This window comes from Mobula birostris, chromosome 31 (genome assembly GCF_030028105.1).
Source record: "Mobula birostris isolate sMobBir1 chromosome 31, sMobBir1.hap1, whole genome shotgun sequence".
Taxonomy (NCBI): Eukaryota; Metazoa; Chordata; class Chondrichthyes; order Myliobatiformes; family Myliobatidae; genus Mobula; species Mobula birostris.
The window spans coordinates 25,900,095-25,924,517 of NC_092400.1; the positions used below are offsets into that span (position 1 = coordinate 25,900,095).

General features: G+C 44.0%; 1 protein-coding gene across 2 annotated transcripts in view; it reads left to right on the top strand.

Annotated features, from left to right (window-relative positions):
* Positions 1–24,423, top strand: part of scarf2 (scavenger receptor class F, member 2) — a 102,640-nt gene that overhangs the window by 28,068 nt on the left and 50,149 nt on the right. For both annotated transcript variants that reach the window (XM_072247984.1, XM_072247985.1), the window contains exons 5-6: positions 7,833–8,051; positions 9,203–9,331. In XM_072247984.1, the coding sequence (XP_072104085.1) occupies positions 7,833–8,051; positions 9,203–9,331 (348 nt within the window). The remainder of the gene's footprint in view (positions 1–7,832; positions 8,052–9,202; positions 9,332–24,423) is intronic.

Sequence of the window (24,423 nt, forward strand, 5' to 3'; positions counted from 1 at the left end):
TTGCTGTACTAACTAAATTTTCCAAATATGAGGACTGGGCAGGAATTATAGGATGAATGTGGGTGGCTCTGAGGAAAATCTGTGGGATAGGCATTGATCTAGAGTGGACCACAAGCAGCCAGGGAGGTTCCACGTAACCTTAGTCAGGGTGTCTTGTTACTGAGATGGGACTGGACTCCATAACCACTCTGCCCCCTTCCTGACGTTTATTGCCAGTCCTTGGCAATTCCCTCCTAACTTTATTGTGAAACAAGCTTCACACTATGGACTATTTGAGGGGGGTGGGGGGTGGGAGTCAAGAAAGAGGTCCACTATCACCATCTCCAAGTCCCTGTTGGGAACAATAGCAAGGAATAGTGAAAGCAAAGTATTTATCATCTCAGAGATGCGATGCTGTCAGCGTTTTTGGTTGCGATCCCTTTTTGTGCTCCTGTTGATGCATGGTTTGCAGTTGGTCCTTGTGGGGCTCCTGCAGCTGCTGGACGGTGGGCAGCTGTCGCTGTGACTGTTAATTCTGATTTGCATTCCCATTCGGACACGTTGGTCCATGGCCTCCACTTGTGTCAAATGAGGTCACCCTCGGGGTGAAGGAACCATCCGGGTAGCCTCTAACCTGATGGCATGAATATCGATTTCCCCTTTATGTTTAAAAAAAAGAATTGAATTGCATTCCCTCCCCCTTTCCCTTCTTCTTCTATTCCCCGCTCTGGCTTCTACCTTTTCTCTTCACCTCTTCCAGGACCCTCCTCCTTCCCTCTCTCCTATGGTCCACTCTCCTCTCCTGTCAGATCCTTTCTTCTCCAGCCCTTTATCTTTCACCTATCACCTTCCAGCTATCCTCCTTCCTCTCCCACTGCCTTTTTATTCTGGTGTCTCCTCCCTTCCTTTCCATGCCTGAAGAAAGGCCTTGGCCTGAAATGTCGACTGTTTATTCACTTCTATAGATGCAGCCTGACTTGCTGACTTCCTCCAGCTTTTTGCATGTGTTTTGCTTGTGATCGTTGCGGGCATGTGGCCAAGTCGTTAAGACATTCGACTGGTGACCTGTAGGTCGTGAGTTTGAGCCCCAGCCGAGGCAGCGTATTGTGTCCTTGAGCAAGGCACTTAACCACACAGTGCTCTGCGACGACACCGGTGCCAAGCTGTATCGGCCCTAGTGCCCTTCCCTTGGACAACATTGGTGGCATGGAGAGGGGAGACTTGTAGCATGGGCAACTGCCGGTCTTCCATACAACCTTGCCTAGGCCTGCGCCCTGGAGAGTGAAGACTTTCCAGTCGCAGATCCATGGTCTCACGAGACTAATGGATGTTTGTGATCATTATTGTTGTTGCTGTTTCTATTCGCTGTTGCAACAAAGCTTCTGTTTGGTGGTGGCGATCCTCTTGGTGTTGATAGAGCCCTTGTGTTTTACGATTAGAGCTCGTGCAGTTGTGTGTTACTGGTGGTATGACTGCACAGTGGTGTTCAAAGTTCAAAGGTTCAAAGTTCAAAATGTAAGTAAGTATATTAACAAGTATGTACATGTTACCATGCACTATCTAGAGATTCATTTCCTTTCAAACATTTACAGGAGAAAATGTAAGTACAATAGAATTTATGTAAGTATTCAAAGGCTGTAAAACAATACATAGAAGATGACAAACTCGGCAAGTGACGGTGGGTGAAGTTATTCATGCCGCATCAGCTGCTGGAATAAGTGTAATAAGTGATCCTAAAATTTACTTTGAACTCTGAACTTTGAAACTGGTTGTGCAGGAGAAGAGGGCGTGGCTTGGATGGTTTGGAGGGGGTGGGGTTGATTATAGAAGCTACTTTCCTGTGCCATGTACTTTATGAGGGGAAGGAAATTGCCCACTTCCTGTAGTCTCACTTCGGGGACGCTGCAGTTCATGTTCCATCTGTTACTTGTTTACCATTTTTACTATTTGTCCTCAGAATCAGAATCTTTTGCACGTTGGATATGTGACGGTCTTTCTTGTGTGCGGTTGTTTGTGCATTCTCTTGTGTTCCTTTGCTTTGTGCTACCCTGCAGAAGATGAACCTCAGAGTTGTACAGTATATGGTATGCATGCGTACTTCGATTATAAATCCAAACTTCGAACTTGGAACTTTTCCGTCCCTGGTCATTGGTATTTCCATAGCAAGTCGTGATGCAGCTAGTTCGGGTAAGCTCCACTTTGCCTCTCTAACAAGATGCTGCAAGGGTAGTTGTTACTATGTTTGAAGATGCTGCTAAAGGTGAGGGGTGCTGTTTGCTGAAGCACAAGTATTGCTGTAGCTGGTGGTCCTCCTGTACTGGAGCGGTTGTAGAAGGAAGAATCACTGTAGGTGGTAAAACTGTTGGTATGACTCTGACTGGTAGATACGTTCTTGGGGTAGATGTTGCCGGAATGCTGTTTCATTTGGCTGTGTTCCTGTATGGGTGAATGATAACCAAACTTGAATTTGATTTGATTTAACTATGATTTGGAATCGGTGGTCTTGCTGTAGGGGAGATATTGGTACAGTTGGTGATACCGCAGGCAGAATGGAGGTGCAGCAGCAAGGATTATTTTAGATTGAAGCACTACTACTGCTGTAAGTGGAGATGGTGTTTGGTGTTGCAGGTTGAGTTGTTGCTCTTGCCATGGTATTACAGTGACTGCGATATGATTGTATAGATGAGGTTGCTACAGATGTAGGTATGGTTGTTACTTTAAGTGTGGAAGCTGCTGTTGTGACTTTAAGTGAGGGTGTTGTGAGATTGAAACTTGTAAGATACGCTGAGCTGGCCACAGGCGCTAAGTAGCGTGGATGGAAGGTGGAGATATTCCCAGCGCAGGGTTTGTGCCTACTTCCTGGGTTGGATTGCTGAAGGGATTGGGAGTCCGACGCCAGGGCCAGTGGCAAGCTATGAAAGAACTCTCAGAGGCAGCCGGACGGAGCAGATGCTGGTTTTGGATGAAGAGGAATGATGGCAGCTGGGCCCTAAAATGACCCATGGGTGGCCAGATGTGAAGGTGGGGGGGAGGAGGGTGCCGAGTTGCACTGTTGAGCCCTCTGGAGATGTAGTGGGCTTAAATTGGTGAAACGTCTAAGTGGGGGGGGGGGGTGCTCACCTGATGGCCCCTGGGAAGCATCTGCTATCCACCAAGTCCCACCTCAAGATCTCTACGCTATGACCCAAGTTAGGATCTGCTTATCAAAGGGATTGAAACATCTAGTCCTATGAGCTCGAACTATAGATGAGGTTGCTACAGATGTAGGTGAGGCTGTAACTTTAAGTGTGGATGTTGTTGTTGTTACTTTAAGTGAGGGTGTTGTGAGATAGGTTGTTGAGGTTCAGGTTGTAACCCTAAGTCAGGAGTTCCCAACCTTTCTTAAGCTAGGGACCCTACCGTGAACCAAGGGGTCTTTAGACCCCCAGGTTAGGAACCCTTGCTTTAAGTTAAGATACTGTTGGTGACGTTGTGGGCGGTGCTACTTAGCAGCGGCCACGTTAATGGTGTTGTCGGAGACGTTGCTTCATTGGAACAAGATGGTATTGGCTCACAGAATGTGAGCAGTGGTTTTGCCTGAGGACGTCCTGGTTTTGGAGCTGGTGCTATGGTAGGAGGCTGTGCTTCCGCAACAGATGTTCATGACTCATTTTTTTCTACAGAAACATCTATTCAGTGTTGAAAAAAACAAAGAAACGTTAGCTTTTATTGGTCACATGTACATCAAAACATACAATGGAATGTGTCATTTGTGTCAACGACCGACACAATCCGATGATGTGCTGGGGGCAGCCCGCAAGTGTTGCCATGTTTTCAGTGCCAACGTACCACGCCCACAATTTACTAACCCTAACCTGTATGTTTTTGGAATCGGGGGGAAACTGGATCACCCAGAGGAAACACACATGGTCATAGGGAGGATGTACAATTTCCTTACAGATGGGAATTGAACTGTGATCGCTAATCCCTGGTGCTGTAAAGTATTGTGCTAACTGCTACACTCGCATACTGCCTGTACACGACTGTGCCTTCCTGCAGTCGGTACCATTGTGAGTACTGGTGAGATGCAAGGGTGTTGATGCCAGTGTTAGTATTAGTCCCAGAGAGCTGTACAATGGGTACAGGAAAGCAAAGTGTACTACAGAGAACTAGGTGAGTTGTGTCTGTTGGCTTTTTAACTGAATGGTCTGTTTCTCCCTTGATGCTATCAGAGCATGATGTCAGAGTTCTGGGTCTTGGATAAAGTTTAATTGATGCAGTTTGCAGATTGGACTCTGTAGAATCACGTTATGATGTGTTTCTGGTTTCTGGTCAATCCCTTTTTTTGTTCCTATTTTGGGCGACTTTGAATCTGAGCGGCCTGCAGATAATGAACTGAACTGAATATGCCTGGACTGTTCTGATTTTGTGTTTTATGCTCTGTGTTTTTCGCTCTTCTTTTTTGGTTGCCGTTTGCACGATTTGTTTTTATTGCGCTTGTGCGAAGGAGGTTGATTTTTTTTCTTTGAGCAAGTTCCAAGGTGTTTCTTTGCTTCATGGCTGTCTATGGGAAGATGAATCTCAGGATATATACTTTTGAAAATAAATGTACTTTGAGTCTTTGAATCAGATATTTTAACTCCATTGAATTAGAGATTAAGATATTTTAATCCCTCAGTTTCAAACTCTTCAATTTTCATTTGAAAGTTGGAGATGTTTCCATTAGTCTTTCACGCAGTGCATCTGCGCCACCCAGCAATCCCTGACTTAACCCCAGCTTAATTATGGGACGATTTACAATGACCAATTAGCCTGTCAACCGGTACGTCTTTGGAATGTGGGCGGATACCAGATCACTGGAGCAGCCTTGGGGAGAATGTACAAACTCCTTACAGACAGCGAAGGGAATTGAACTCGTGTCTCTGGTACTGTAAACTGCTGTGCTAACCACTACACTAGCATGCCGCCTGATACTGCTCCCTCTGACAAGAGTGTTAATAGGCAAAAAAGGGTTGTAAAACTAAGCAGGCACCAGAGTGAAATTCTGATAACAAAGTGCGCTGCAGGATGACTTTGTTAGAAAGAATAAACACAAGGACTTTTCTAAATGGGAAGGAAATTCTGAAATTGGAGGTGCAAAGGGAAGGAGAGTGTCCATTTCAAAGTATATTTATTTTCATGTAACTCTGAGATTCATCTTTCCCACAGACAGTCACGAAACATGCAAACTGTTCAGAGAGGGAAAAAAGAACAACCCATCCTCACATACAAATAAAAACAAATCACACAAATGGCAACATAAAAAGAAACAAGAAAAACCACAGGATATAAAACACAAACTCAGAAGGCATATTTCAGTTCAGCTCAGTGTTCATTATCTGCAGGCCGCCCTGATTCAAAATCGCCCAAACTAGCAACAAAAAAAAAGCGACCGGAAACTAGAACACATCGTAAACGTGAATTAGTGTCCACAATCCACAAACCGCGCCAATTAATCTTGCTCCAGCAGCATCCTCTGACAGCATTGAGGGACAGAGAGAGAGAAATCATTCAAACGCATGGACATTCCCTCAGGAGCAGCAAGCGAGAAGGAGGGAGAGGCCATCACACACAGACACCCTCCCTCTGCAATAGTGAGCGAGGGGCGGGTAGATGGCGCTGATCACTCGCTTGCTGCTTATCTTGTTTCTTTTGTTTTACTTTCTCTTCCTTTTAATGATTGTCTTGAACTGTGGATCATGGCCCTTCAATTCAGCTCGAAGCAAAAAGTGATATCCAGAAGACTTTATGGAGATTTGACAGTAAAAACCTTTGACAACTTGTTCATGCCATGAGTGAAATCATTCACTTACTGTAGGCAGCCCTCATCCATCTACTGACATGCACGTTTCCAACAGTCCATCATTATAATATTCCATAAAAATGTGGTACAAGTTATAAGATCCAGTCTATGTATTTTCTGGCACGCTAGCATGCTCAGAGGCCCAATATGCCAGAATTTCTATGTGAAACAGGTTATGTGAGGTTATTTAATGTGATGGTATGGAGACAGCCTGAGTCTCTATTTAACCTGCTTTATACCTTATTTGAAAGGGACACCAATGGACAAAGCTTAACTCTGGACTAGCACACACTACAGATTATTTGAATGTTTATTTTTTCCATATTAAGGTAGAAAAATCTTTCCTTGGCCTCTCTATTTAGCTAAGAATTGATTAATCAATGAAATATCCACATCATTTGAGGAGGCACTTAATTGCGTGCATGCTTATTTTGAGGTGATTAGTGGTGCTTGCTGTTTATTAAATAGAGGTTCTGAAATCTATTTAAGATCTAACTTCTAAAATAATGTTAGAATATTCTTCTTTGGGGTCAAGAAAATGGAGATGGAGGACTGAAATGGCAGTAAGATGAACTACCTGAAGATAAAAGAGAAGTATCAACTCAGTTCTCCCAGGAAGATTGTTACCAGCTGATGATGCACAATTAGCCAGATGGTCCAGATGCTAAAAGCCTGAAACCTAAGTTGAAATATCACCATGGCAAGCTGTGAAATTTAAACTCAGTTAATAATATGGATTCTGAAAACATCAGCCACAAAACATAATAATAACAACTGTGAAAAGTAGCAAATTGTCACATTTGATTCATTGTTGTCCCTCATGGAGGAAATTTGCTATCTTTAGCTGGTCTGATTGTTGTAACTGTGAACAAAGTCACCAGAGGGACACAGCTGGTGGATATAACTATCTTTATTTGGAACACACGCAAGCTGCAGATTTGAAGTTGAGAGAGAGAGAAAGGAAAAAAGACTCCCGACCCAACATGCAGCATTTTTATAAGTAAAGAACAAAGGTAACAGGACAAGTTCTATACTTACAATGCCCTCATAATACTTCTTTTGAGTTACATGTGACATCCTCCCACCAAAGTGAATCTTAATTACTGTGGTCTCTGAATCAGATTCATGAAATGGGGTGTTGATTGCTTTCATGCATATGCAGACATATATTAGTCAACTGGTGTTTCCTGGTCTGCAACTTACTGTTCCAAGCTGCATTTTAAATTCAACCTACAATCCATATTCAGGTCTGAATGCTGGTTGCTGTTGAGGTTAATATTTTCTAGATACCCTAACTCCAGAATGCATCCTAACATGGCCTAAATGTGACTCCAGACTTATCTTGTGTGATGACTTTTAAATGGCCTAATAAGCCACCTTTTATAAGGGCTATTTGATAGAGTGATGCATAGAATCTAAAATAATATAAATTATGGATGAACCTTCAATTAAGTCAGGGATTCCCAGCCTGGGGTCCATGGACCCCTTGCTTAATGGTATTGATCCATGGCATTAAAAAAAGTTGTGAACCCCTGATTAATTGTACGTGAAAATGCTGGTTCTTTTCTCTGAGCTCCAGATAACACTACAGACAACATGATAGCAGCGATTATCACCATTGACTGTTTAGATTTAATGCCGACATGGTCATAATTTCATGATACAAGCTCATGGCATTTCCCAGGTGTATGAATTAACAAAGTTGGAGACCTGATGATAATGAGGCAGAGGACCAAACAACTGAAATTCTTGGCTTCAGGACCTGCTTTGAACTTTGCCTGGCCTATTGGTGTTAACAGGAAAGGATGACAGTTTTCCAACACGGAAGGAAAAGGGCTGAAAATAGAACCTTAGAAATAACTACTTCAGCGAACACCAGTCCAATTGGCCAGCTTCCATGTTAAATTAGCAGACTAATAAAGGTCAAGAAGTCCAATTAATCAGATAAGCAGCCATTTCTTTTGGCTCAATGTATAAGAAAAGCCATACTTTAATTAACCAATCGGATGAATTTTCTTTTGTGTAACACTAGGTGCGGCCAGTGTAAGAATCACCATCCCTGCACAATCGCTGATGGCCGGTGTCTAGCCTGTGAGCCTGGCTGGAATGGAACCAGATGTGATAAAGTATGCTCTGCAGGTTTCTATGGAGAAGGGTGCAGAGAACAATGTCCTCGTTGCAAGGACGGGCATACTTGCAACCACATCACCGGGAAGTGCCTGCAATGTAATCCTGGATGGATTGGAGCTCAGTAAGTATTGTATTTTTTTTAAGATAAGAGAGAGCTTGTCTGAGATGTCGAAGTGTTGGGATAGATAGTAGTTCTTGATGGACTCTGGGTCATAGTCTCTGGGGTCTTTGCTATTGCTTGCGTAGAGGGTGGTGGGGTTGAATTCTTTTGATGGAGCAAGTGGAGGGAGGGGGAGGGTTAATGCTTTTGCTGCTGCTTGTGTGTGGGAGGAGTGACAGGGCTTTGGGGTTCTCACACCTTCTGTCATTCATTCTTTGGGTTTTTTCTCTGTTTCATGGATGTCCGCGAAGAGTAAGAATTCCGGGTTGTATACCGTATACATTCTCTGATATCAAGTTGAACCATTGAGCTTAGGGTGAACAAAGAAGAAAGTGAATTCTAACATTTTTGTCTATTCCTTATTTTTGAAAAGGCATTGATTTGTGGACGTTCAGCTAGCAGTCATTCGTCCAACAGTGAGCAGGCTGATGCCGCTTAAAGGCAGACCATCATAATGAGCTTGATACTATTCTTCCTGAATCTATATGCACTGAATAGAGGGATAAAGATAATTAATAGGAATCCTAAGTCACAAATTCCTTTGAAAATCCTGTAAACTAACTTTAGTTTCAGGACTGATAACGGGTCTCAGACTGTTTATACCTCTCCATAGATGCTGACTGAGCAGCTAAGTTCCTCCAGCATTTCCTGCGTGTTGCTTTAAATCATCTTCACCGTCATTATGTGACGTGTCGTATGACGTGAGCAGTCATGATCATAACGGTTCTAGGCAATTTTTTCCCCACAGAATTGGTTGGCCATTGCCTTCTTCTGGGCAGTGTCTTTACAAGACAGGTGACCCCAACCATTGTCAATACCTTTCAGAGATTGTCTGCCTGGTGTCAGTGGTCGCATAACCGGGACTTGTGATAGGCACCGGCTGCACATACGACCATCAACCACCTGCTCCCACGGGTGCACGCGACCCTGATCGGTGGCGGGGGGGGGGGTGGGTTTAAGCAGGTGCTGCACCTTGCCCAAGGGTGACCTTCAGGCTGGCAGAGCACTTTACACCTCCTTTGGTAAAGACGTATCTCCACCCCCTCACCTAGCTGGTTTAAACATACTGTTTTTTCTCGTTTCAGTGATGAGTCCATTCTTTGTGTTAACAGGTGTGACTTAAAATGCCAAAATGGAACCTATGGGGAAAACTGCGACTCAGTGTGCACGGACTGCTTCAATGGGACCTGTCACTTTGAAACAGGAGAATGTGTCTGCCACAAAGGTTTCCATGGCCTCTCGTAAGTACTGGAGAGCATGTGGTAATGATGTTTCTGTGATGTGTCATCAGACAACGTGTAAGCATGTGGACCACAAGTATTTATAAACATTCAAAACATTGGCATTCCTTTATGAGACAGCTGCACGGAAATGCTCAATCCAGATTTAATGAAAAGTTTTATGTAAGTGGACATTAGTACTTCAGTTCCCAGGACTGACATAATGTAAATTAGGGAGTGTGATTAATGCTCCTGGTTTTTGGAAGAAAAAGACGCTATCTACTTCTGGATCAAACTTGTTTTTTTCTTAATTATATGAAATGGAAATCTAGAATGTTCTCTGGGCATAAAAAAAGGGAAAGAGGAATATATAGCGAAACTGGGCCTGTAAGAACAAAAATAGGAACTTGAATATCAAGTCGTTGGCATTTGTCTGTCTTGAAGGACAATGGCTGGTGATGATCATCATCACAAGGCTGGGTGGAAGGTATGGAGATCCTGAGATGCCCAGTCGTCAAGATCCCACTCCCTGCCTCACCAGTGTAGTCCAAAGGAAAGCTTATGAAGCAGTATGTTTGGCACCAGCTTGGTTGCAGAGCTGCCAGAAGGATGTTCAATGACGTCCAACCGCCTTAGGGTCTTCCCTCCAGATTTAGCCTTTGTCTCTCCCGAGGCTGCCCACGAAGCAGTGGGGCCATTTACCCATAAATGGGGAATCTGATTCACGAGCACCAGAGCATGTCCACACACCGGTGAGCCTGCGTGCTACGTGTGCAGGGGCCAGACCTCCTCCCCGTCCTCTGTAGTTCAACCTGAGTCCAAAAGGAGTTCAGTTTCCATTTGTTGTCAGCGAGGAGGCACTACATGAGGCTTGCTGTTGGAAAGGCTGTGTACTGGCAGGGAGAGACTCACACATTCAGCTCTCCTTTTCACAACACTGCTAGTCAGCAGTGGAAGCTGAAAGCGAGAGTGACAAGCACTCCCCACTACACTGCCACAATAGACACATCACAACGGCCATTTTGATATTAGTGCTGAGTGTAATATTAAGGTCCTAAATGAGTAGTTTGCATTTGCCTTCACCAGGGATGAAATTCTTCAAAGGAGTAGCAAAGGAGGAAATAATCAAAACAGTAGAAACTTTAAGAAATGGTAGCATGGAGTTATTAGAAAAGATGTGGTGTATGGGATGGCCACAATTTCAAAATTTGTGGATGACTCAAAATCTGACAGCCAGGTGAACTGTAAATTGGACGGGTGTAGGTTGCAGCAAGTTATAAACAGGCTGGTGGAATTGGATGATGTATGGCCGATGGAGTTTAATGCAGAATAATATGAGGTAAGGCATTTTAGTTGGAAAAATAAAGAAAGACAGCATAGAATAAAAAATAATTATTTAAATGACCAAGGGAGTAGAGGGACCTGGGGTTACATGTGAAAATTTCAGGGCAGTTGGGGTAGTTAATAAACCGTACTCAATTATATTTAAAAAAACACCTTTTCTGACTCTCTTACATAGTTAGATTTTTCCCCTCTTCTGCCTCAACTCATCCGTTGTAGAAACCTTTATCCACGTCTTTGTTGTTAATGTTTCCAAAGCATTACTAGCTGCCAGCATTCCTTCTACTCCCTGCAGTCTCGAGGCCATCCAAATCTCCGGCCTTTCCCTTCACCTGCACCAAACCTTATTTACCCAAGAAGCCTGTGCTTACTGGAACTGGTTAAGCAAAAGCTTGAGCTTAACATGTCCCCCCTCCTTTTTGAAACCCTGCATGACCTCTCTCTGTAAAATCAATTGAATTGTAAGTTATAAGACCAAAAGTGTTAGATTGTGACTGGCCCATCCCTTGTTGTGACGTTGGAGACCACATTTGATTGCTGAATAGATCCCAAATTTGCAGATATTTGAGAATACCAGAAAAAAAAAACTTATCCACACTGAATAACATTAGCCTCGGAGGGGCCCAGGTTCACATGCTCATAATGATTGTGTTGGGAGTAAAGTATTTCCAGATGCCGGCCTGCCAGTTGCAATAGTGAAAGATTTACTTCTGCTTTCATTGAGGACCGACAGTTAAAACGGCAGCAACAACCTTCTGAACAGTTTCAGATCTGACTCAAATCACATTTTAGACCTTGCCTTTTCTTGGCACTGGGACTTTGTGCTAGCCACTTCGTAACTTGGCAAACTTTGGGCAGCATGGTAGCCTGGTGGATAGCACAATGCTTTACTGTACCAGTGACGTGTGTTCAATTCCTGCTGCTGTCTATAAGGAATTTGTTCGTTCTCCCCGTGACTGTGTGGGTTTCCTCCGGGTGTTCTGGTTTCCACCCACAGTCCAAAGACGTACCAGTTGGTAGGCTAATTGGTCATTATAAATTGTCCCATAATTAGGCTGGGATTAAACTGGGGGACTGCTGGGAGGCGCGGCTCAAATGGCCTATTCCGTGCTTATCCCAATTTGGTGTTTTAATTTAACTTGTGCAGGCCCTCCTGGCTGCTGAGGTCAGTTATAAGTAGTGTGTTAATGAATTGCCCAGAACAGGACAATATAGAGGTGCAGCAGCAGCAACCCGTTTTAAATCAAAGCCCCCTGCGTTGTCACTGTGGAGTCGGAGTATTCTCCCTGTGACCGCGTGGGTTTCCTCTCGATGCTCTGGTGTTCTCTTTCATCTCTGTTGGTTGGTTAGCCAGTTGCTGCAGATTGTCCCAGATTTTTAAGTTATTGGTAGAATCTGGGTCGGGGGGGGGTGAGGGGTTGATAGGAATGCGGGGAGAACAAAATGGTCAGTGAGGACTCATTAGGACACCAAGTCTTCTGCATAACAGCGTGGGATGTCCACACTGTGTAGGAAAGCCTGGTACTACCTCATGGGCACGCATGTATTCTGTCCTTTCAAAGTCTACTGAGGCATCACCAGCCAGCTATCTCTGCCTAGTGAGCAGCCCCTCATCTTGGGAAGCTGAGACCATGGAAATAAAAGAGAGATTCTATCTAAGCTAATTCTTGAAAGGGAGGAGGCTCAGGGAAGGACCGGGTATGCCTAACTTGGCAAGCCTTCAGCTGGATTTCCAGTGTAATTAGCAAGGTGGATGCTGTGAGTTTGGATAGTTACCTTGGTTATGGAGTCTCCCTCTGAGCTAGGGTAGTTCGGGGGGGGGGGTGAAGAGCAGGGGGATCAATTTTGAGGGCAAATTAGGCATTTATCTTCAGTCACTGAAAAATATTGTCCCCAACAATTGGATTTTTTCCCCTTCCCTCTGTGTCCCAAACATGTACTATGCCCAGTCAGATCTCTTGAAAAATGGCCAGCCATTGATATGGCAGTGCCATGTGCTATGGGATTTATGTCTGTCCAGCAGTGTCTTCAGGTATGCAACTGATGCTAGGAAGCCATTGGCCATACTGAGGGGAATCATGTACAAAAGTGCCAAATGCTAATTCCCTGACGGGCGCTACTTTGCCCAGAAATAAACAGCTGGAGTGATATAACCAAAGCAAGATTTCTTTGAAGTGCACTTTGGATCCAATCTCTAAGCTGAGAAGTTTAAAGTGTATGTATGGCTGTTGAGTGAATAGCTTTGAAGTCAAGATAATGGCCAAGAGCTGTTCAATTTCCTCAGAAGCTTGGGAGACTTTGTTCACACATATGCTTTTGGAATATCCTTCTGTTTTCTACTCGGCAAAAGCAATGACGCCAGGCAAGAGTGGCTTTGTTCTTCAGATCCGGTACTACTGTGACGTACGGTATGTCTCACTTCAGAGCCAGAGGAAAAGCCTGCTCAATTAATAGACCGAGGGAACAGTGACTTTTTCCTGGGGTTGTGCGTGGACGTGCTACCTTCCTGTAGTAAATGACAATCTGTTTCACTGGCTGCCAGAAGCACTCATTGAACGATAGCCAGCATTCCCTCATACTGTAGGATTAATTTGGAGCCCCCGCCTGAAAAACTGGAGGAAGTAGCTGCTGATCATTTCCTGCCCGCGAGCTTCTGGGACAAATACGGGCAGAGGTCACAGAGTCAAGAGAAGGTTGATATTTAAAGCCCTGGTGATTTTCTTCCCTCCTTTGCAGGAAGCACAGCTGTACGAGAACTTACTGAGTCCTTTCCCAAACTGTTGCCTAATTTCTGCACAGATCCCCTTGTCAAGCCATAAATCATCTGAACCAGGAATGTCCTCCTGCTGTTGGGCAATGTCTACACTTGATCCAGAGCAACATCAGAATCAGTTTATTGTCCCTGTCTTACATGACACGAAATGTGCTGTTTTGTAGCAGGGGGCAGTTTGTTAAGAATTATAAAATAAATAAAGAGCAACGGAAGGAATAGTGAGATGATCTTGATGGAATTATGGACTGTTCAGAAATCAGATTGCGGAGGGAAGAAAGTGTTTCTGAATCATTGCCATTGCATGTGGGTCTTCAGTCTCCTTAGCCTCTTCCCCAATGGTAGTGACAAGATGATGGCAGATCTTGGATGATGAGAGGCCTTTGCGATGGTTGCCGCCTTCCTGAGGCGCTGTCCCTTGAAGATATCCTTGATGGTGGGGAGGGTTGAGCCCGTGATGCAGCTGGCTGACTCCACAACCTTCTTCTGCCTCCTGCGATCCTGTGAACTGGAGGCTCCATGCCAGGCGGTGATGCACCCAGTCAGGGCTCTCCCCACCGTACATCTTCAGAAATCTGAACGTCTTTGTTGACATACCAAATACCCTCAAACTGCTAACAAAGTATCGCTGCTGGTGTGGCTTCTTTGTGATTACATCTTACTCGCATCCTTCTGAAATGAAGGTGGAGAAGAATGGATTCTTCTTTTTACTTTAAGAAAATATCTCCATGTTTCTCCTAGATGTTTGAAAATATCTGCTTCAGCAGATCTCTTTTGATACCTCACCGGGGTTACCCTCGCTTCTTGTGAATCCTAACTATGAGTTTCGATAGACTATTCAAAACCAGAGGGCCTCACAAGTAAAGGACAGCACCTTCGACCTTTACTCGTGCAGAATTGACAGGATTGATATAAACACAGGGAAGTCTGCAGACGCTGGAAATCCAGAGCAACATGCACAAAATGCTGGAGGAACTCAGCAGGTCAGGCAGCATCTATGGAAAATAATAAATAGTCGACATTTTTTCAGGACGGGAATGGAATGCGGAAGGCGCCAGAATAAAAAGGTGAGGGGGAGGCAAAGGAGGGTAGCAGGAAGGTGACAGGTGAAGTCAGGTAGGTGGGAAAGGTGAAGTGCTGGAGAAGAAGAAATCTGTTAGGAGAGAAGAGTGGACAATAGAAGATAGGGAAGGAGGAGTGGACCCAGGGGTTAGATGCTAAGAGGCATAACTTCAGGCAGAGTGTAGTCCATTGAGAAGTAAAATCAGGAGAAGTGCGAATTTTGGATTTCTTGAACTCTGAGGGTTGTAAATGATTGATGATGAAATAAGTCAATAAGGAATAAGTGGCTTCATTGAAGGCATGAATTTGTTACTTTGATGACATTATCTAATGTTATATCAAAGAGATTATTGAAAAACCACATATATACATAGCTCCTCTCTGCCTTTCCCAACCGATGTTTATTGTGTTTAAACACCCAATGAGATCTGACCGCACTTGTTGATCCATGCCAGTTCTGTCAAGCATCACAATGCCTTACTTTCCTCAGTCAAATTCACTTACTCCTCTAACATCGCCAGTCCAGGCTCAACCTTTCTCAGGCAACCAGTAGTATAATTCCCTCTGGCTGGGTTGAGTTGTTCTCCAATCTTGGTAAATTTATTTGCAAATGTTTCTTCATCATACGAGGGGACATCATCAGTAAGCTGTTAATTGTGGTGTTTTCTGAATGATTGGCCTTTATATACCAGCAGCTGATGGGCCGTCATTACGGAAACTCAATTGTGACGTACGGAAACAATTCTGTAAACAGACATGTAGATCTCAATCCTACTTAGGAGCCAATGCTGGCAAAATTCCACAAAGATCATCACACAGCCAACCAGTGAAGAGACTTCCTCCCTACATCACAATTGAGTTTCCATAATGACAACCAATCAGCTGATGGATAAGTGTATGAAGGCCGAGAATTCAGAGGACACACCTCAATTAACAGTGCACTGACGATATCTCCTCACATGGTGATGAAATGTTTGCAAGTAAATTGCCAAGATTGCAGAACAAGTCAATCCAACCATCGACCACCTGAGCTACACATTTTCTGAATTACTTCCATAAATCCCTCTGCTTGATTTAATCATCCTTGCTCGGTTTGAAAGCATCACATCATAGACAGAGAAGAATCAGTTGATGTGTACTTGGATTTTCAGAAGGCCTTTGACAAGGTGCCGCACTTGAGGCTGCTTTACAAGCTCATGGCAATACAGGAAAGATTCTAGCATGGTTAAAGCAGTGGCTGATCGGCAGGAGGCAAAGAGTGGGAATAAAGGGAGCATTTTCTGGTTCGCTGCCATTGACCAGTGGCATTCCTCAGGGGTCCGTGTTGGGACTGATTCTTTTCATGTTATATGTCAATGATTTGGATGATGGAATTGATGGCTTTGTTGCAAAAGTTGTAGATGATATGAAGGTGGAGGGGCTGGTAGTTTTAAAAAAGTAGAGAGGCTACAGAACAACTTAGAAGATTAGGAGAATGAACAAGGAAGTAGCAGATGGAATACAGTGTCAGGAAGTGTAGGGTTATGCACTTTGGTAGAAGAAATGAAAGAGTTAACTATTTTCCAAATAGAGAGAAAATACAAAAAAACTGAGGCTCAAAGTCCTTGAGTCCTTGTGCAGGATTCACTTAAGGTTAATTTGCAGGTAGTGTCTGTGGTGAAGAAGGCAATGTTAGCATTCATTTCAAGAGCACTAGAATATAAAAGCAAGGATGTAATGTTGAGACATTATAAAGCACTGCTGAGGCCTCACTTGGAGTATTGTGAGCAGTTTTGGTCCCCTTATCTTAGAAAGGATGTGCTGAAATGGAGAGGGTTCAGAGGAAGCTTACAAAAATGACTTCAAGATTGAATGGCTTGTCATATGAAGAGCGTTTGATAACTCAGGGCCTGTATTGACTGGAATTCAGAAGAATGAGGGGTGACCTCATTGAAACCTATCGAATGGTGAAAGGCTTTGACAGAGTGGATGTGGAGGGGGTGTTTCCTATGGTGGGAGAGTCTAAGGCCAGAGGCCACAACCTGAGAATAGAGAGGTGTCCTTTTAGAACAGAGATGAGGAGGAATTTCTTTTGCCAGTGAATCCGTGGAATTCTTTGCCACAGGCATTGTGGAAGTCAAGTCTTTATATTTAAGACAGAGGTTGATAGATTTTTGATTGGTCAGGATTGAAGGGATCTGGGGAGAATACAGGAGACTGGGGCTGAAAGGAAGATTGGATCAGCCATGATAAAATGGCAGAGCAGACTCAATGGGCCAGATGGCCTAATAATGCTTCTATATCTTATAGTCTTATGGTCTTATCATTATTTAAGTTTAAATTCATCTGTACATTTAACTCTGCTGTCCTTTCCTTTATGTCACTCTCCCCACTGGGTTTGAATATCTTGTCTCTGCTCATTATCTGTTCACTTACAGTACTGTGCAAAAGTCTTAGGCGCATATATATAGCTAGGTTGTCTAAGACTCTTGCGCAGTACTGTAGTAATTTTATGTATTGCATTGTACTTTTGCCGCAATAAAAACAAATTTCATGACACATGTGAGTGATGATAAACCTGATTCTGATATGGGTCTCTATTGTGGACCGAGAGTGGGAAAAGGGGAAGGGAGAGCGGAGGGAGCGGGAAGCACCAGAGAGACATTCTGTAATGATCAATAAACCATTTGTATGGATTCAAACGACCTTGCCTGGTGGATATGTCTGCCCTTGCGCCACCCCCATTCCCAGGAATTCCTTCTCCGTCACCTGTTCCCCTACACTCCACCCTCGCCGTTCCCAACATCCTTTGCTCCTACCAGATTTACAAATTCTCGCCACTCGGCACTGACAACTATGTGTGAGACTCACACAGGATTGTACTATCCATGGATCCATATGCTCGTGACTTTGATCTGGAGTGCTGAAGAACATCATACCTTCCTGTAGAGTCCCCTCCTGCGACATCCATGTGTCCCCAACATCTGTCTGACTCTTCCTGAGAAACCGGAGCAGGCATCCAGACTCCGTGTGATTAGGATAGGGCCTAATTTCATGAAGTCAGAGCGGGGATGAGCTTTTGAGTGAAGCCTGGAAAAATCCCCCCATTTCATTGTCTTCAGACTCAGCTCAGTTCCAAAAATTAAAGAAAACGATATCACTGGAATGAGTTGGGCCTGTAAAATGTGAGTAGCCTGCACTAAACTATGATCATTATCATGAACAACAGGAATTCTGCAGATGCTGGAAATTCAAGCAACACACATCAAAGTTGCTGGTGAACGCAGCAGGCCAGGCAGCATCTCTAGGAAGAGGTACGGTCGACGTTTCAGGCCGAGACGAAGGGTCTCGGCCTGAAACGTCGACTGTACCTCTTCCTGGAGATGCTGCGTTCACCAGCAACTTTGATGTGTCATTAGCATGAGGGTTGCTGTGGGTTTGAAGGCACCTCCACTGCCACCGGAAGCTTCCAGAACTGCATTTTAGAACTTGGCCACTGTTTTAATGGTTCTACATTGGAGAAGATCTCATATTTTGGAACCCATGGGAAGTTTGTGCCATTTCCACTCTTGGATAATGTGTGTACTCGCCCTCCCAGCTTAATTTTATCGATGTAAACCTAACTTATTCATGAAACATTGCCATTGCTCACTCTGCCCCCGTCTTATATGCGTCACTTTCCGTTGTGGCCACTTCATCGAATTTAACAATCCCAATAGCCTTTACTCAGGTGCCATGCGGCTACTATTAAAGTGGATTTCCTCACCAACAGACGAGGAAGAATGTACCGTCAGCCCATATATCGCAGCAGCCTCTGGCTGGTCATCACCCTGTAAATGTACTGGAAAGTGTTTCTGCTCTTTATGAATCTCTCCCACAATTCTTTCATCAAATTCCTGTAGTGAGCTTCCCACAGCATCAGAGTCACCCTGAGCAAAGCCACAAGCCATATCCTTTATCGACTGTGACCATGCTGCAATAGATCTCTTCCTCTGTACCTCAGATTTGGCTGACTACACCATTCCTCCTGCTGTTTTTCTGTTACTGAGTGATACGGCATTAATTTCTGGTTCCATTGCTATTTTTCTTAAAACAAAACAAAGCATTTTGAGCAGTCTCTTATCTCCTTTCTTCTGCATTATCAACTCCAGGATCCAAGAAAGTTTATCCTTAGTTCAGTCCTTTTTTGAATGCATTTTTGCTGGTTACTCGAGATCATTGTTTATGTGCAAGGAGGACACTGACTTAACTCGGTACCATTTCTCTTTCCTATTTGACAACCTGTTTATCTAAGCCTTGAATGAATTGCAGCTACCTGCAGCCATACATGTGAAGGCTCAAGTCCAGGAACAATTTATTGATATAAACACTGGCCCAGTTGTATTCCACAGGCTCATCTACGAAGATGCTCAGGTTTACTGTCCCTACCTCTCTTCCATACCAGAGCCAATCTACAGCTGACAATCATTTATGAGCTGCAAACTCTTTGCTAAACATTTATGTATGTATGCATTTGTTTATTTATTAAGGTACAACATGGACTAGGCCCTTCTGGCCCTTTGAGCCTTGCTGCTCAGCAATCCCCTGATTGAGTCCTAGCCTAATCATGGGACAATTTACAATGACCAATTAACCTTCCAACCGGTATGTCTTTGGACTGTGGGAGGAAACCAAAGCACCTAGAGGAAACCCACGTGGTCATGGGAAGAGGGTACTAACTCCTCCTAGGCAGTGGCAGGAATTGAACCTGGGTTGCCTGTACTGTAAAGCGTTGTGCTGTAAAGCACCACGTCGCCATACCACCCAATGTGCTTTGCTGAACTTCTAACCTATTTTAATCATACTCTTCAACTTAGCTATAAATCTGTCAAGTATATTCTGTGGTGTTGTAAAACTTGGTATTCCACCAAGTCTTCTGCACCCTGCCATCTCAAATTAATGGTGCATTGACAAATGTCCACACCATCACTTGTAGTCACTCCCCTTTCACTGGTAAATATTTGTGCAGTCCCTCGGGATCTCTTTATTGTTCTTCTGCATGAATGTAACTTATAGCTGTTAGACAGCAGCTAATAGTTAATATTCTCTGGCAAGCATAAACAAAATGAGAAATGAAAACATTTGAAACCGCATGCTTTTCCACATTACTTCAGCATATTTCCAAAATTCTCAAAGTGCTTCCTACACAGTGGAGAAAGGAAAATAAATCTGCAAAAGCTGGAAATCAGAAACAAAACAATAAGTGCTTGCATATCTTGATCGGTCAGATGGTCTGGAAAACTCAAGGATTCACAAGGGAAGATCTTTTGCTCCTCTTGCTAGGTTTTGCTTGTATATGGCTCCTGCCCCACAAGACCATAGTGACTCTTAACAGGCAAATGATATGGAACGTTCAACTAATGTCTGGCGTTGAGTGTACAAGTGGCCCAAAAGGAAGGTTCTCATTGTAACTGCAACAGACAACTAACACCACTCTTCAGTGCAAAAATTGATTCATAAATGATAAGGGAGATTACATTTTCAAATGTTAAAGGTAATTTTGGCCTAGGATATTAAGAGCTCTGGATGACAAATTAGAGTTAAGCTATGCATTAGCCAGGATCTGTTTGAACATAGACAGGGTTGAGTGATTCAGAGAACCGTATACAGTATACTGCCTGAATTTCTTCCTCTTCACAGACATCCATGAAACAGAAGAAAAATCCCCATAGAAAGACAGAAAAACGTAGGATTCCAAAGCCCCCCAACTCCTGCCACACCCAAGAAGCAGCAAAAGAATCAACCCTCCCCCCACTTGCTTCAGCAAAATCATCAGCTCCCCCACACATACACACACACCATGAAAGCAATAGCAAAGCCCCCAGAGACATGATCTTGAGTCCATCAAAAGCTACAGTCCGTCCCAGCACTTTGACGACATCTCCCAGGCTTGCGCTCCTTCGCCAGTGAGGGAGCGAGGTATCGCTCCTGCCACAGCGAGAAGGGAGTCACCAGTTAACTGGTTTGATGTTACAGTCTGCACTGTCGTTTATTTAGGCAGCTGCGTTCACAGCAAATAATTTCTAATTATTTGTGTTTCACTACTCTTTTTGTCTCTCTTTGGACGCTGACTGGCTTGCCATATATTACAGTACTTTCTCTTTTGCATTAAATTACAAGTCGGTCTTTTTTAATGGGTTCTACTGGATTTCCTTGATTTGTGGCTGCCTGTAAGGAGACGAATCTCAAGGTTGTATATGGTTTACTTCCTTTGATAGTAATTGTGCTTTGAACTTTGAACTTTAGTTCATCTCTTTCTGGGGTGGTTGAATGAGGAACAAAGTTTGTTTAAGAGACTGGGCATTTTTTTTACTGCTTTTTAAAAATAGTCTTAGGCTTCCTTAACAGTCAGCATACAAAGACAGATCAAAACTCAGTTTCATGAAGAATGAAGCTTTTATCATTGTACTACTCTGCAGAAGAAGATAATGCATTTAAGGCAATGGTACCTTTAAATTGGATTTAAATCCACAGCTTCCTAATTTATAGCCTATCTGACACCTGGATCTAACATACTAACATCTTCTGTAACAACATTAGACAGGTTATAAACTAAAGAGATTTTGCAGATGTTAGAAATTCCAAACAACAGACATAAAATGCTGGAGGAACTCAGCAGGTCAGGCAGCATATAGGTTAGATGCTCAGCATGAAGTCAAAACCAGGAATGAAATGGTTGCAATGGAGCTAGTACCAATCACATTTTCTTTCCTAATGTATTCATGTCAACACTGATAAATTGAAGCTCTACAGGGTGGGAGGGGAGTGTAGTGGTTAGCACAATGCTTTACAGTACTGGCAACCTGGGTTCAATTCCTGCTGCTGCCACGTTCTCCCCGTGACGGCGTGGGTTTCCTCCGAGTGTCCACTTACTTCCCACAGTCCAAAAACATACCGGCTGGTAGGTTAATTGGTTATTGTAAATTGTCCCATGATTAGCTTACGGTTAAAGTGGTGATTACCGGATGGCATGCTGGAAGGGCCTAGTACGCACATTATCTCAATAAAGAAAATATACATAAATAAATATAGTGTTTTCCTCTTTTTCATTGGCTGTATACATATTGTTTCTACATATGGAAACCTGTTGCCTTTTCCAGTAATAATTCCTGCCATAATGACATATTGGAACATTGCAACACCAGGTTATCCATAGGTTCCTTTCCCGTTCCCACCAGTCCACGCAGATTCTTTCTCACTCTGTTCACATTTTTCATTCCTTCCTCCCCCCACCAATTGACTCCATTGACCCATCATTGCCCCCGCCCCCTCATCTGGCTCCACCTATCACCCACCAGCTTCTGTCTCACTTTCCACCACACTTCTCTATACTGGCCCTCTTCCTCAATCCCCTCCCCCTCATTCTTGCCTCCACAGATGCTGCTTAACATGTTGAGTTATTCCTGTTAAGTCATGAATGGTTCCACGCCCGACTGGATTGTGTATTTACCTTGAGTTTACTAAGTCCACGAGCCAGTGGAACACCAGAGTTTCACAGTAATTTATGGTTAAACATTACTAACTATGCTGCCAGCAGGGTAAATATGTACATACTTAGTGAATGATTTGGCCAGTGCACTTGCTAAACCTCATGGCAGTAGGGCATCAGTTTGGATTGTCCAATTTTCCCAGAAATTAGAATTATTCTGTGTGTGTCCAAACTGTGATCATCATGTGCTTCGTTGACCAATACTGAGTAACATATGTTCATATGTTGGTCTATGGCCTCCTCTTGAGCCACAATGAGGCCACCCTCAGTGTAGAGGAGCAACAACATACATTTTGTCTGGGTAGCCTCCAACCTGGTAGCATGAGCATCAATTTCTCCTTCCAGTAAAAAAATTCCCACCCCTCCCCCTTCTTCTATTCCACACAGGCCTCTTACCTATTCCCATCTGCCTATCAGCTCCCCTGGGTTGCGTCCTCCTTCCTTTTCTCCTATAGTCCATTCTTCTTCTCCAGTCCTTTACTTTGCCCACCCACCTGGCTTCACCTATCACCATCGAGCTATCCTCTTTCCTCTCCCCCACATTTTTATTCTGGCATCTTCCCCCTTCCTTTTCAGTCCTGAAGACGGGTCTCAGCTTGAAACTTCGATTGCTTGTTCATTTTCATGGATGCTGCCTGACCCACTGAATTCCTCCAGCATTTTGTGTGTGTTGCTTTGGATTTCCGGCCTCTACTGAATTTCTGTGTGTTTATATTGAGCCTTAAGTTCTGATGGTTACCATTTACTGGACGATGGTGCCATCTCCCAGCCAGAGGTATGTGAACTTTTATTGTAAGGGGTTTCTTCTTTTATGTTACTGAGTAGGCTAATCAAAATGGCTTCTTTGTTATGTTAACTGTTGAGAAAGTTCTCTCTCTAGCAGCTTCTTTGGGTTATAAAGAGAATTGTATTCATTTGCCGACGAGTTGGGATAGATGTTATTCGTTCTTGTGTGTCTGTAAGCTATTGTGTTGCGCGGGCTTTGGGGCAGAAGGTGCAATGGGGACACAGAGAGGAGACGCGATGCCGTAAGCTGGCTGATGGGACGGACCCCGAGCGGGAGTCCATGGCCCAGGGACTTGGGCGAGGAGAGGAGACGAGGACAGACTCGTCTGGAGCGTCTGGTCGACCACCGTGGTTGGTTCCAGGCAGCGGGTCCAGGGGGTCAGAGGGGATCGAATGGTGGAAAGAAGACTCCGTTAATTGAGCTCCAACTGTTGTGCACTGTTGTGCATATGGTGTGTTGTCTGTTATTTGGTGGGGTGGGGTACATCACACAGCATCCATACAAACTTGATTAGCCAGTCTGGCGGGGCCGAAGACTACTCCCTCTAGACGAAAGCGAGCTGAGCGAGCCTGAGGCTTACCAGGGGTCTACATTATGATAAACATATGTCATTGTGTCTTCAAGAAATGCTCGGCAGCCTGGTAAAAATCACTCATTACAGTGTGAACCTCATTCGTTTCCCTCTCTCCCATGCTTCATATTGAAATAGAGGAGAAACAGGAGCCTGAAGACCCACATTATCATCATCATCATTTGCCGTGGGCAATCATGGTCCTCCGTCTGTCCATGACCAGGATTGTCCTTGCCAAATTTTTCTACAGAAGTGGTTTTCCCTTGCTTTCTTCTGGGCAGTGTCTTTACAAGATGGGTGACCCCAGCCATTATCAATACTCTTCAAAGATTGTCTGCCTGGCATCAGTGGTCGCATAATCAGAACTTGTGATATGCACCAGGTGCTGATTCAGTCATCCATCACCTTCTCCCATGGGCGGTTAAGCAGATGCTACACCTTGCCCAAGGATGACTGCAGGCTAGGTGGGAAGGAGCACCTTTGGTAGAGATGTATCTCCATCCCTGACGACCTACACTCAATGTTTTAAGAACAGCTTCTTCCCCTCTGTCATCAGATCTCTGAATGGTCCGTGAACCCATGAAATTACTTACTTGCTGCCTGTTATGCCACAGCCATTTAGGGCAGCAATGAAGGTCCTCCATCTCTATCACACAAATATAGAATTCTTCCTTGCTGTTTCCATAACAATATTTTTTTTGTCCAGTCAGGGTTGTTAGCCTTGAGCTGAAACCCCAAATCTGGAGGATCAGTGCACCACTCTTAGTCTGGCCTCAACCCTTTAATCTGCTTGGCATGAGTGACCCTATGAAGAGTCCAAAACAGAAGGCCCTGACTCCAGCCAGCATACCTCTCCAAACCATTGAAGCACGCAGGCCTTCAAACCCTACGGCAAAGGTTAGAAACATAAAAAAACCTACAGCGCAATACAGGCCCTTTGGCCCACAAAGCTGTGCCGAACATATCCTTACCTGAGAAATTACATAGGGTTACCCATAGCCCTCTATTTTTCTAAGCTCCATGTACATATCCAGGAGCCTCTTAAAAGACCCTATCGTATCTGCCTCCACCACTG